This window comes from Physella acuta, unplaced genomic scaffold (assembly GCF_028476545.2).
Source record: "Physella acuta isolate Inbredline_101_S28 unplaced genomic scaffold, ASM2847654v3 ptg000079l, whole genome shotgun sequence".
Taxonomy (NCBI): Eukaryota; Metazoa; Mollusca; class Gastropoda; family Physidae; genus Physella; species Physella acuta.
The window spans coordinates 2,182,811-2,196,230 of record NW_026731599.1 but is presented as its reverse complement, the minus strand read 5'-3'; the positions used below and the strand labels follow the sequence as shown (position 1 = coordinate 2,196,230).

Below are 13,420 nucleotides of genomic sequence, written 5' to 3'. Positions count from 1 at the left end.
ATGGGCCAACAAACATGGGCAAACAAACATGGGCCAACAAACATGGGCAAACAAACATGGGCCAACAAACATGGGCCAACATGTGCCACTAACCTTCTCAACACTGCCCTCAGAATCAGTGCCTTTCACATAGAGAGCTCCCGTTGTAAAGCCCATTGCTTTGTTGGTGTAGAAAGTGCATCTCTTCCAGACTTCCTCCATTTCGTCCTCTTCTGTTCAAATATCAAGAAAAACCTAGTTATCTCAAACATTCACCTCAAGAAATTCTATTTATCCATTTTTTTTGTTAAGAGTTACAGGCGGAAAACTCTAGAAAATTCAAGAGACATTTTTTTGCCAGTCAGAAAGCTGTTGGTTAAATTAGAAATAAAATAAAAGATAAATATGTCACCTGTTTCTGTAATCTCAAAGATAGATTTATCAAAAAATGGCCGGAAAGAACGCAGTAAACTGATGGCAAGGTAATCTCTCAAAATTCTGAAGAAAAATATTCTTTTCGTGAGGATATAGTTAAGTTAGCCAGAACTTGACAACTATAGCTAGAAAAAATATTTATATCTATGTATATTATTCTCAAAGTGTTGCATTTTATCTATTTTAAAAATGTTTTATTTCTTCCATTTTTTAAATCTGTAATCACATAATGCTAAAGGTCTTACAATAAAATTAAAACCTATGCCATAGAAATGATAATAGATACATTTAAAACATATACCACATATATTATAATAGATATATTTAATACCTATGCCACAGATTATTACAATAGATATATTTAAAACATATACCATAGATATTATAACAGATGTATTTAAAATACATACCATAGATATTATAATAGATGTATTTAAAAATATATGCCATATCATTATAATGTTTTTTTTTATGTAAGCCCTACTGATAGTAAATATTATTTTCACTTACTTTCCATTTTATAAAATTTATATTTTCCTACACATAATCAGTAGCGCTATAAAAAATGTGCTTGTTCTCATCAAAACACTGACAAATTCCTTAATTTCGAAGTTAATAAACTATTTCATAACTGAAACATTAGAGCAGAAAAATGTAAGACTACTAAAAATAATTACCGTTGCTTCTCTATGGGTCCATTGTAATAGTCTCGCAGAAAATGACTTATTCTAGCCATGTAGTCAGGGTGGAGGACAACGACCTCTGTTTCAGTACCAACAAAAAATCCCAGAGAGTTCAGGTATTGTGGCCACAGTAGCTAAAAATAGAAAACTCTTCTGTCAAAAAGTTGAATATCCAACACATCATCCACATAAAAAAAAATTAAAAAGCAGCATTCAGAATGTCCAAATTAAGCTACTCTTCCACTGCCCTGAATGAGCTGCCACCATATATACGACTTTATGTGCCTGGTCATTGTATTACACTCGTGAATTTTTATTGGAATAATTAAGTTGTGAAGCAATAATTGACATGGAATAATTAAGTTGTGAAGCAATAATTGACATGGAATAATTAAGTTGTGAAGCAATAATTGACATGGAATAATTAAGTTGTGAAGCAATAATTGACAGGGAATAATTAAGTGGTACAAACATTTTTTACCATTGAATGAAATAATTAAGTTGCCAAAAAATAATTGAACATGAAATAATTAAAAACGGAATAATTAAGTTGCCCAAAAATAATTGAACATGGAATAATTAAGTTGTCAAGAAATAATTTACCATGGAACAACTAAGGTATAAAGATATCATTTACTGTGAAAAAATTACAATGGGGTAATTAAGTTGTAATTAAAAAATAATTTACCATGGAATAATTAAACTCCAGCTGAGCAACAGTCATGACATTGTACAGGCTGAACCTGTCATGCAGGTGGTGATAGCCTGCAGATGCCTGCAAAATTAATGGAAATAATATTTACACTTAGAATTAGATATAATACAGGTAGTATAAGCCTAAAGGTGGTAATACGATACTGTGAAAGCTCTGCTAGAAAAACAGTAAATAATTCTCATGAGCTCAGAATAGGGCATATATAATGTCAACATTTCAGTCCAGCCACTTACAGATGTGATGATTTTTTCAATTTCTAGCATTTGTTCAGCCCTGTTTTTGGCATCTGTTTCATTAGCACCAAAAGACCTAAACAGTTGAATTGTCTCAGCCATGAAAACTTTCTTCAACTGAAATCAAGTTTTGCAATATTCAAATGTGTCTTGTTGAATTGGATTTAAAGTTTTGCAATATTCAAATGTGTCTTGTTGAATTGGATTTAAAGTTTTGCAATATTCAAATGTGTCTTGTTGAATTGGATAAAATGTACTGTAATATTTAAATGTGTCATGTTGGATTGGATTAAAATGCTGCGATATTTAAATGTGTCATGTTGGATTGGATTAAATGTGCTGCAATATTTAAATGTGTCATGTTAGATTGGATTAAATGGGCTGCAATATTTAATGTGAGAAGTAACACAACAATAGAGGGGTTAAATTATTGTGAGTTGGACAAAAAGATACCAGCCTAAAACTTTTTTGTAACAGGTAGAGATTGGAGGGATCTCAACGTTTACCTAATTATCTGACACTATTTTTACCTGAATAGAATCTTTGATTGGTACAGAGTTATTGGTTGTGCCATTGTTGGTAAAGTTCCACTGGTAAGGTATCAAGTCTGGTGGCAGCACTGTCTCACCTATATCAATCTGGGCACAAATTTATGACATTAATAACATCCCATATCTACCTGGGCACAAATTTATGACATTAATAACATCCCATATCTACCTGGGCACAAATTTATGACATTAATAATATCCCACATCAACCTGGGCACAAATTTATGACATTAATAATATCCCACATCAACCTGGGCACAAATTTATGACATTAATAACATCCCACATCAATCTGGGCACAAATTTATGACAATAACATCCCAAACTAATCTGGGCACAAATTTTTGACAATAACATCCCAAACCAACCTGGGCACAAATTTATGACATTAATAACATCCCAAACTAATCTGGGCACAACTTAATGACATTAATAACATCCCAAATTAACCTGGGCACAAATTTATGACATTAATAACATCCCACATCAATCTGGGCACAAATTTATGACAATAACATCCCAAACTAATCTGGGCACAAATTTATGACAATAACATCCCAAACCAACCTGGGCACAAATTTATGACATTAATAACATCCCAAACTAATCTGGGCACAACTTAATGACATTAATAATATCCCACATCAACCTGGGCACAAATTTATGACATTAATAACATCCCACATCAATCTGGGCACAAATTTATGACATTAATAATATCCCAAACAGAGTTTCTTCCACGCATCTTTATGGGAAGGGGGGGGGGGGGCAGAGCCCATCCCCCCAGTAGCGTAGCGAGGGGTGGGGCGAGGAGGGACATATGTCCCCGGGCGCCGACCTTAGGGGGCGCCAAAATGGGTTGGAAAAATAAATTGAAAGGTTGAGGGGGGTGCAAATCGAAAAATTTGAGGGGGGTGCAAATGGAAATCTTGAGGGGGGGGTGCAAATCGAAAAGTTTGTCCCCGGGCGCCGGGAAGGGTCGCTACGTCTCTGCATCCCCCTGAAAAAGTCTACCGTCCCCCCCCCCCACCCCAAACCAAATGGAATTTACATACAAAATATGTACTTTTAACAAATTTCAAGTGCACTCGCAGAGAAAAAAGTCTGGAGGAAACACTGGGCATAAATTTATGACATTAATAACATCTAAAACTGAATACAGCCACTGATTCTGAACTAAACAGCTCATAGTTACCTACCTTGATAATATTTTGAAGAGTTGGGTCCCTTTCATCCACCTCGACCAGGAGTTTAAACAGTGGCCAGGCTCCAAGTTGATGGATCCTCTCTAGCGCCACCTGTGGTCGTATAGGATGGGAGGGGGGGGGGGGGAGGGGGGTTACAGTGTGGCTATTTAGCTTTTTTTTACACTGACACACATTACCACACATAGCAGAACTGACAATGAGCAACACACACAACCACTTAGGATTGACCACAGATACCTGACCACGAATGACAACACAGAACTGACCATGAATGACAACACAGAACTGACCATAATGACAACATAGAACTGACCATGAATGACAACACAGAACTGACCATGAATGACAACACAGAACTGACCATGAATGACAACACAGAACTGACCATGAATGACAACACAGAACTGACCATAATGACAACATAGAACTGACCATGAATGACAACACAGAACTGACCATGAATGACAACACAGAACTGACCATGAATGACAACACAGAACTGACCATGAATGACAACACAGAACTGACCATAATGACAACATAGAACTGACCATGAATGACAACACAGAACTGACCATGAATGACAACACAGAACTGACCATGAATGACAACACAGAACTGACCATGAATGACCACTCGTCGAATGAGTCATTCTTGCTGTAGCTCCAGCCGCCGACGTCATCAATCAGCTGGGCAAACTGCTGCAGGATGTCCGTCTTGTTGGAGCCGGAGCTGGTACAGCTCTGGTAGAAGCGGCGGGTCTTCTCAAAACTTTCCCCGCTCGCAGGCTTCGTCTCTGGAAGGACAAACTTCATTTGTTCGGCAACATTCGGAAACATTCGGCAACACTCGACAACATTCGGCAACATTCGACAACTTTCGGCTAGCATTGCCATATTTAAATACAAATGGAACATTCCAGAGGCGTAGCGAGAGGGGGGAGGGCGGGGGGGGGGGGGGACATATGTTCTCGGGCGCCTTATGGATCGCCAAAATGGGTTTGAAAAACAAATCGAAAGTTTGAGGGGGTGCAAATAGAAAGATTGAAGGGGGGTGCAAATCGAAAGTTTGTCCCCGGGCGCCGTGAAGGGTCGCTATGCCTCTGGAACATTCTACTCGTTTCTAGCAGACCGTCACGTTAAGCTTAACTGAAAGTGAAATCCGTAACCCGAGGTATTACAGTTTAAGGACAGATCAAGTTCGTTCCCCGGGGTATCCCAGCCTGGGCACAGATTGAGTTATTTAAATGTAAACAATATCTGCGCTATATTCCTTGGGTTCTATTTGTCGGGGCACGGGTTAGCCCACACAACCGGGCAGGCGTATGACAACCTTGAGTGTACGTCAATCTCGCTCCGTAATAGTGAGGTAGAAACATCTCGCTTCGTAATAGTGAGGTAGAAAACATAAACTCGCTCCGTAATAGTGAGGTAGAAAACATATCGCTCCGTAATAGTGAGGTAGAAAACATCTCGCTCCGTAATAGTGAGGTAGAAAACATCTCGCTCCGTAACAGTGAGGTAGAAACACTTCAACGACCGCCCAGATGTCCGTGACGTAACAGTGAGGTAGAAAGTAGAAACACTTCAACGACCGCCCAGATGTCCGTGACGTAGCAGGGCGCTACTGGGAGCCCTCGGCTACATTACCGCTGGGGCGCCGCGTACGGTGCCTGGCTTGGTTTAGTCATCGTGCCACCGCGTTTGTTTTAGTTTAGTGAACGACTATAATACCCCATCTTATCCATAGTCTATCTCACACTTTAAAACGTACGTAGGCGCAATAGCGCTCACGGGAAAGCCCAGGAAACCGAATAGCACCCGCGTTCAAAAATACACTATAGCGGACATGGTGACCAAAATAAACAAAAAGGCGAACGCCAGAATTTTAAGTTCGATAGAGGCTGTAAAAAAAATACATTGTAATTGGCTCACTATGATATTACTGTTACTCACATTAATAAGATCTAACATGATTTTTATTAATTATTACCTAGTTTTCTTCAAAATGTTTTTTTTTACGTAATTTTAATAATTTTTTATTAGGCCTCCCTACTAAATAGCTAAGTACTCTAACTGTATAAACTTAGTAGAAAGTATAGAGTAGGTATATACTAAAAGTACAGGTACTAATACTATTCTTAACACAGTGACGTCGCTAGGTCGGGTGTCACCAGGTGCGGTAACTCATGGTGTCATCCCCACCATATATATATATATATATATATATATATATATATATATATATATATATATATATATATATATATATATAAAGAGAGAGAGAGAGAGAGAGAGAGAGAGAGAGAGAGAGAGAGAGATACCTGGAAGAAACTCATTGAGAAGATAGTAATGTGGGCATGTCACTGGCAGTAAAGAAGGTAGACTAAATCACCTAATGTAGCTGGAATAACTCACCTATCAGGTTACTGGAGTAACTCACCTATCAGGTTTTGGAGTAACTCACCTATGAGGCTACTGGAGTAACTCACCTATGAGGCTACTGGAGTAACTCACCTATCAGGTTACTGGAGTAACTCACCTATCAGGTTACTGGAGTAATTCACCTATCAGGTTACTGGAGTAACTCACCTATCAGGTTACTGGAGTAATTCACCTATCAGGTTACTGGAGTAACTCACCTATCAGGTTACTGGAGTAACTCACCTATCAGGTTTTGGAGTAACTCACCTATCAGGTTACTGGAGTAACTCACCTATCAGGTTTTGGAGTAACTCACCTATCAGGTTACTGGAGTAACTCACCTATCAGGTTACTGGAGTAACTCATCTATCAGGTTTTGGAGTAACTCACCTATCAGGTTACTGGAGTAACTCACCTATCAGGTTACTGGAGTAACTCGCCTATCAGGTTACTGGAGTAACTCGCCTATCAGGTTACTGGAGTAACTCACCTATGAGGTTACTGGAGTAACTCACCTATGAGGTTACTGGAGTAACTCACCTATCGGGTTACTGGAGTAACTCACCTATCAGGTTACTGGAGTAACTCACCTATGAGGTTACTGGAGTAACTCACCTATCAGGTTACTGGAGTAACTCACCTATCAGGTTACTGGAGTAACTCACCTATCAGGTTACTGGAGTAACTCACCTATCAGGTTACTGGAGTAACTCACCTATCAGGTTACTGGAGTACTCACCTATGAGGTTACTCAGCACGTAGAGGTTGTGCCCGCTAAGTTCCTGGAAGCGGTCCCAGTGGTGGTACCCCCGGGGGATGGGCTGGGTTTTGATCCACTGACCACAGGCGAAGCGGTAGAAGTCTGTGCAGGGGTCGACACTCCAGTCCACGTTAGACAGGATGGAGCTGGCGGACTTGACACACGCAGGGCTCTGGCAGTACTTGGTCACTGTAACACACGGCACTGTCAGCTCACTGACACGACAATACACTGGCACAAGAAACATTGACACAAGAAACACGGACACGACAAAACACTGACACGACAAAACACTGACACGACAAAACACTGACACAACAAAACACTGACACGACAATACACTGGCACAAGAAACAGTGACACGACAAAACAACTGAAACCTACTGTAATTAAAGGAATTATTTTCGCTGTAGAGACATTTTTGAGCGGAAACGACGGTAACCATGACGACCACACGCAAACGAATATCCAAGGACATGGTTGAAAGGAACATGCTACCGACTACAGACCAGCGCAGACGTAGAAAGATGGGCTCAACTCTCCGTGTGACTACAGACCAGAGCAGACGTAGAGCGTTGTGCGCGGCCAAAATCTGAGCACCGATTGAATCTCGGATAGCAGCCAACGGAAACTTGCGCTAAAGTTTGAATGACAGCTCCGAGCTTGGGGAGTCTTTCATGCAACCAGCGGTTCTAATGAAGGCTTCAGAAACATTAACACGTTAACTAATGAGATGGCCACCCCATTTCCGCCCTAACGCCCCCACTCCCTCCCCCCTGGCTGATACTGACACCTGACAAAAAGCGCCGACCTAATGACATGTCGCCACACGACACGAGCTGGGTTAAATGACACTTCGTCCCTAGAGGCATGCACATGACACGTATTTTCTTCTTACAGATGACAAATGGCCAAATAAAGGCGCTCAAATGGTTCATGCGCGCACAACAAAATGGCGAAGGCTGCTACAATTCTGGCCAAACAGTCGAAGATCCATTAGCTTGGTCCATCCGACCCCCAAATTATTTAAACCACCACACCTCAACTTATCTAGCGCCACCTCACCCCCTAATTATCTAACACCTCCCCGCCCCCAAATTATCTGACAGGGTCGGTAAAGTTAGAGTCGACCATGTAGGACATTGACAGGGTCGGTAAAGTTAGAGTCGACCATTTAGGACATTGACAGGGTCGGTAAAGTTAGAGTCGAGCATTTAGGACATTAGAGTCGAGCATGTAGGACATTGACAGGGTCGGTAAAGTTAGAGTCGACCATGTAGGACATTGACAGGGTCGGTAAAGTTAGAGTCGAGCATGTAGGACATTGACAGGGTCGGTAAAGTTAGAGTCGACCATGTAGGACATTGACAGGGTCGGTAAAGTTAGAGTCGAGCATGTAGGACATTGACAGGGTCGGTAAAGTTAGAGTCGACCATGTAGGACATTGACAGGGTCGGTAAAGTTAGAGTCGACCATGTAGGACTTTGACAGGGTCGGTAAAGTTAGAGTCGACCATGTAGGACATTGACAGGGTCGGTAAAGTTAGAGTCGACCATGTAGGACTTTGACAGGGTCGGTAAAGTTAGAGTCGACCATTTAGGACATTGACAGGGTCGGTAAAGTTAGAGTCGACCATGTAGGACTTTGACAGGGTCGGTAAAGTTAGAGTCGACCATTTAGGACATTGACAGGGTCGGTAAAGTTAGAGTCGACCATGTAGGACTTTGACAGGGTCGGTAAAGTTAGAGTCGACCATGTAGGACATTGACAGGGTCGGTAAAGTTAGAGTCGACCATTTAGGACATTGACAGGGTCGGTAAAGTTAGAGTCGACCATGTAGGACTTTGACAGGGTCGGTAAAGTTAGAGTCGATCATGTAGGACATTAGAGTCGAGCATGTAGGACATTGACAGGGTCGGTAAAGTTAGAGTCGACCATGTAGGACATTGACAGGGTCGGTAAAGTTAGAGTCGACCATGTAGGACATTGACAGGGTCGGTAAAGTTAGAGTCGACCAATCAGGTTGTAAGCCATTGAAGGGTCGAGGCGTCACTCGACTTACAAATTTATTAGCGGTGTGTTGGGAGCCCAAATGACAGAAATCATGTGGCGAGCAAAATGCTGAGCACACATGCCGAGGTCACAGAAACTGGTCAACTCTACTCACCTGCCCCTTGGACCGTCAGGCTCGGAATATATATATATATATATATATATATATATATATGTGTGTGTGTGTGTGTGTGTGTATGTGTGTTTGTATTGAGCCTCTAGTCCACACACCTCACAAACTCTACATTTAGCCAGCGCTACATAATGTATGTGTGTGTGTGTATGTGTGTTTGTATAGAGCCTCTAGTCCACACACCTCACAAACTCTACATTTAGCCAGCGCTCCATAATGTATGTGTGTGTGTGTGTGTGTATGTGTGTTTGTATTGAGCCTCTAGTCCACACACCTCACAAACTCTACATTTAGCCAGCGCTACATAATGTATGTGTGTGTGTGTGTATGTGTGTTTGTATAGAGCCTCTAGTCCACACACCTCACAAACTCTACATTTAGCCAGCGCTCCATAATGTATGTGTGTGTGTGTGTGTATGTGTGTTTGTATAGAGCCTCTAGTCCACACACCTCACAAACTCTACATTTAGCCAGCGCTACATAATGTATGTGTGTGTGTGTGTGTATGTGTGTTTGTATAGAGCCTCTAGTCCATACACCTCACAAACTCTACATTTAGCCAGCGCTCCATAATGTATGTGTGTGTGTGTGTGTGTGTATGTGTGTTTGTATAGAGCCTCTAGTCCACACACCTCACAAACTCTACATTTAGCCAGCGCTCCATAATGTATGTGTGTGTGTGTGTGTGTGTGTGTGTATGTGTGTTTGTATAGAGCCTCTAGTCCACACACCTCACAAACTCTACATTTAGCCAGCGCTACATAATGTATGTGTGTGTGTGTGTGTGTGTGTGTATGTGTGTTTGTATTGAGCCTCTACTCCATACACCTCACAAACTCTACATTTAGCCAGCGCTCCATAATGTATGTGTGTGTGTGTATGTGTGTTTGTATAGAGCCTCTAGTCCACACACCTCACAAACTCTACATTTAGCCAGCGCTACATAATGTATGTGTGTGTGTGTGTGTGTATGTGTGTTTGTATAGAGCCTCTAGTCCACACACCTCACAAACTCTACATTTAGCCAGCGCTACATAATGTATGTGTGTGTGTGTGTGTATGTGTGTTTGTATAGAGCCTCTAGTCCACACACCTCACAAACTCTACATTTAGCCAGCGCTACATAATGTATGTGTGTGTGTGTGTGTGTATGTGTGTTTGTATAGAGCCTCTAGTCCACACACCTCACAAACTCTACATTTAGCCAGCGCTCCATAATGTATGTGTGTGTGTGTGTGTATGTGTGTTTGTATAGAGCCTCTAGTCCACACACCTCACAAACTCTACATTTAGCCAGCGCTCCATAATGTATGTGTGTGTGTGTGTGTGTGTGTATGTGTGTTTGTATAGAGCCTCTAGTCCACACACCTCACAAACTCTACATTTAGCCAGCGCTCCATAATGTATGTGTGTGTGTGTGTGTGTGTATGTGTGTTTGTATAGAGCCTCTAGTCCACACACCTCACAAACTCTACATTTAGCCAGCGCTCCATAACAGCACCTCGCATGCCTTAAAGCTTTTAGATTTTTGTAGCCTCGTTTTTTGTAGCCTCGTATTTTGTAGTCTCGTTTTTTGTAGCTTCGTTTTTTGCCCATTTAAAACCACTGAGCCAACTCACTAATGATCCCATCCTGAACGTCAGCACGTGATCACATCCCTAACGTCATCACGTGATCACATCCCTAATGTCATCACGTGATCCCATCCCTAACCACGTGATCCCATCTCTAACGTCAGCACGTGATCCCATCCCTAACGTCATCACGTGATCCCATCCCTAACGTCATCACGTGACCACATCTCTAACGTCATCACGTGATCACATCTCTAACGTCATCACGTGATCCCATCCCTAACCACGTGATCCCATCTCTAACGTCAGCACGTGATCCCATCCCTAACGTCATCACGTGATCACATCTCTAACGTCATCACGTGATCACATCTCTAACGTCATCACGTGATCACATACCAGCCCTATAAAAATTACCTGGGGGCGTGTCAAGCCCACTGCCAGCCCTATAAAAATTACCTGGGGGCGTGTCAAGCCCACTGCCAGCCCTATAAAAATTACCTGGGGGCGTGTCAAGCCCACTGCCAGCCCTATAAAAATTACCTGGGACAACCTGGGGGCGTGTCAAGCCCACTGCCAGCCCTATAAAAATTACCTGGGACAACCTGGGGGCGTGTCAAGCCCACTGCCAGCCCTATAAAAATTACCTGGGGGTGTGTCAAGCCCACTGCCAGCCCTATAAAAATTACCTGGGGGTGTGTCAAGCCCACTGCCAGCCCTATAAAAATTACCTGGGACAACCTGGGGGCGTGTCAAGCCCACTGCCAGCCCTATAAAAATTACCTGGGACAAGCTGGGGGCGTGTCAAGCCCACTGCCAGCCCTATAAAAATTACCTGGGACAACCTGGGGGCGTGTCAAGCCCACTGCCAGCCCTATGATAACGACTAGGGCCACGAGAAGCAGCGCCAGCAGGAGCGTCTCCAGGGGGGTGCGGCTCCTAAGGCAGGGCGTCTTGAAGCTGACCGAGTCCTCATAGTCCTCCACAATGTCGTCATCAGACTCGGACCTGCCGAATGGTGCTTCCGTCATCTGGAACATCGGGGTCAAGGTCGCTTTAGTCAAGGTCATGTTGGTCCATGGTCACATTTACATTTGGTGGAGGGTCACATTTACATTTGGTGGAGGGTCACATTTACATTTGGTGGAGGGTCACATTTACATTTGGTGGAGGGTCACATTTACATTTGGTGGAGGGTCACATTTACATTTGGTGGAGGGTCACATTTACATTTGGTGGAGGGTCACATTTACATTTGGTGGAGGGTCTAATTAACATTGTAAGATATCGTGGAATATTAAAAATCACTGCAAGACGCGCCATAAGCGCCAGATAACTTACCTTAATTGATGTCGCATTTAAAAGTTCATTTTCTTCTGAACATGCAGCTCTGGAAGAAATAAAAGAAAATTGTAAATAAATCATTAGCGTATAGACATATCAACAACACTGACTGGTATCAACATATCAACAACGCTGACTTGTATCAAAATATCAACAACGCTGACTTGTATCAAAATATCAACAACGCTGACTTGTATCAAAATATCAACAACGCTGACTTGTATCAAAATATCAACAATGTAGGCTTGTATCCACATATCAACAATGTAGGCTTTTATCAACATATCAACAATGTAGGCTTTTATCAACATATCAACAACGTAGGCTCTTATCAACATATCAACAATGTAGGCTTTTATCAACATATCAACAATGTAGGCTTTTATCAACATATCAACAATGTAGGCTTTTATCAACATATCAACAATGTAGGCTTTTATCAACATATCAACAATGTAGGCTTTTATCAACATATCAACAATGTAGGCTTTTATCAACATATCAACAATGTTGGCTCGTATCAACAATGTGTAAAACGATGAAAACTGTCAAAATTTCATGTGATTTTTGTGCACGATTACAATACTTCCTCTATACTCTGTATACGATAAGGTAAAAAAGTATAGGCTTTTTAGTGTTAAAAGAGTGCGAACTGAGAAAAACAGCCAAAAGTAACGAAAAGTTGGTCACGAAAATACCAAAGCTGTGTAATTTGTAAAACCAATTGTAAGCTTTGGGTGTTTCGGAGATGATAGAAATCAAGATAATCAAATACATGAGAAATCCAGCTTTCCAATGATGTCAAATACAATATGATGACGGATATAAAACTTTTCGTGGAGCGGTTGTAAGAGTGGGAAAAATATATTGTTTTTTTAATTAATAAAATGGTATTTGAAATACATAAGATTTTTTTCCCCATAAAAGTAAATATTTTCTTAATACAAAAAATGGATAAAGTACCCAAAAGTGCAATAAACCCATCATGACGAAAAAACAGAAATGTGATTTTTTTTAACGGAGCATATCCCCTTATTACATGTAAACTTGTTATTACAACGTTTTTTATGCAATTTTTTATACAATATAATGACCATAAAAATGCAAGTATAATAGAGCGGTAAATAGTAATTTAAATAGGAAATTTTAATTAATTCTTTTAAAATTAATTAGGCATCCAATTAATTAAAATTTTATGTCAGATCGTATTGTCCTCATGTCCTTACCCACGTTTCAAGTTTTAAACGAATCGGTCAGTTGGAAGTAATAGAAATTTTGCTCGGCTGTTTCAATCTATGACGACAGACAGAAAGACAGACAGAGTAAACAA

General features: G+C 41.2%; 1 protein-coding gene across 12 annotated transcripts in view; it reads right to left on the bottom strand.

Moving 5' to 3' along the window:
- Positions 1-13,420, bottom strand: part of LOC131956452 (endothelin-converting enzyme homolog) — a 97,789-nt gene that overhangs the window by 12,426 nt on the left and 71,943 nt on the right. For all 12 annotated transcript variants that reach the window (XM_059320907.1, XM_059320899.1, XM_059320988.1 and 9 more), the window contains 11 exons: positions 12,088-12,136; positions 11,582-11,777; positions 6,967-7,176; positions 4,428-4,600; positions 3,796-3,894; positions 2,576-2,683; positions 2,046-2,162; positions 1,786-1,872; positions 1,092-1,231; positions 392-477; positions 94-212 (listed from right to left, as the gene is read on the bottom strand). In XM_059320907.1, coding sequence (XP_059176890.1) covers positions 94-212; positions 392-477; positions 1,092-1,231; positions 1,786-1,872; positions 2,046-2,162; positions 2,576-2,683; positions 3,796-3,894; positions 4,428-4,600; positions 6,967-7,176; positions 11,582-11,777; positions 12,088-12,136 — 1,384 coding nt within the window. The remainder of the gene's footprint in view (positions 1-93; positions 213-391; positions 478-1,091; positions 1,232-1,785; positions 1,873-2,045; positions 2,163-2,575; positions 2,684-3,795; positions 3,895-4,427; positions 4,601-6,966; positions 7,177-11,581; positions 11,778-12,087; positions 12,137-13,420) is intronic.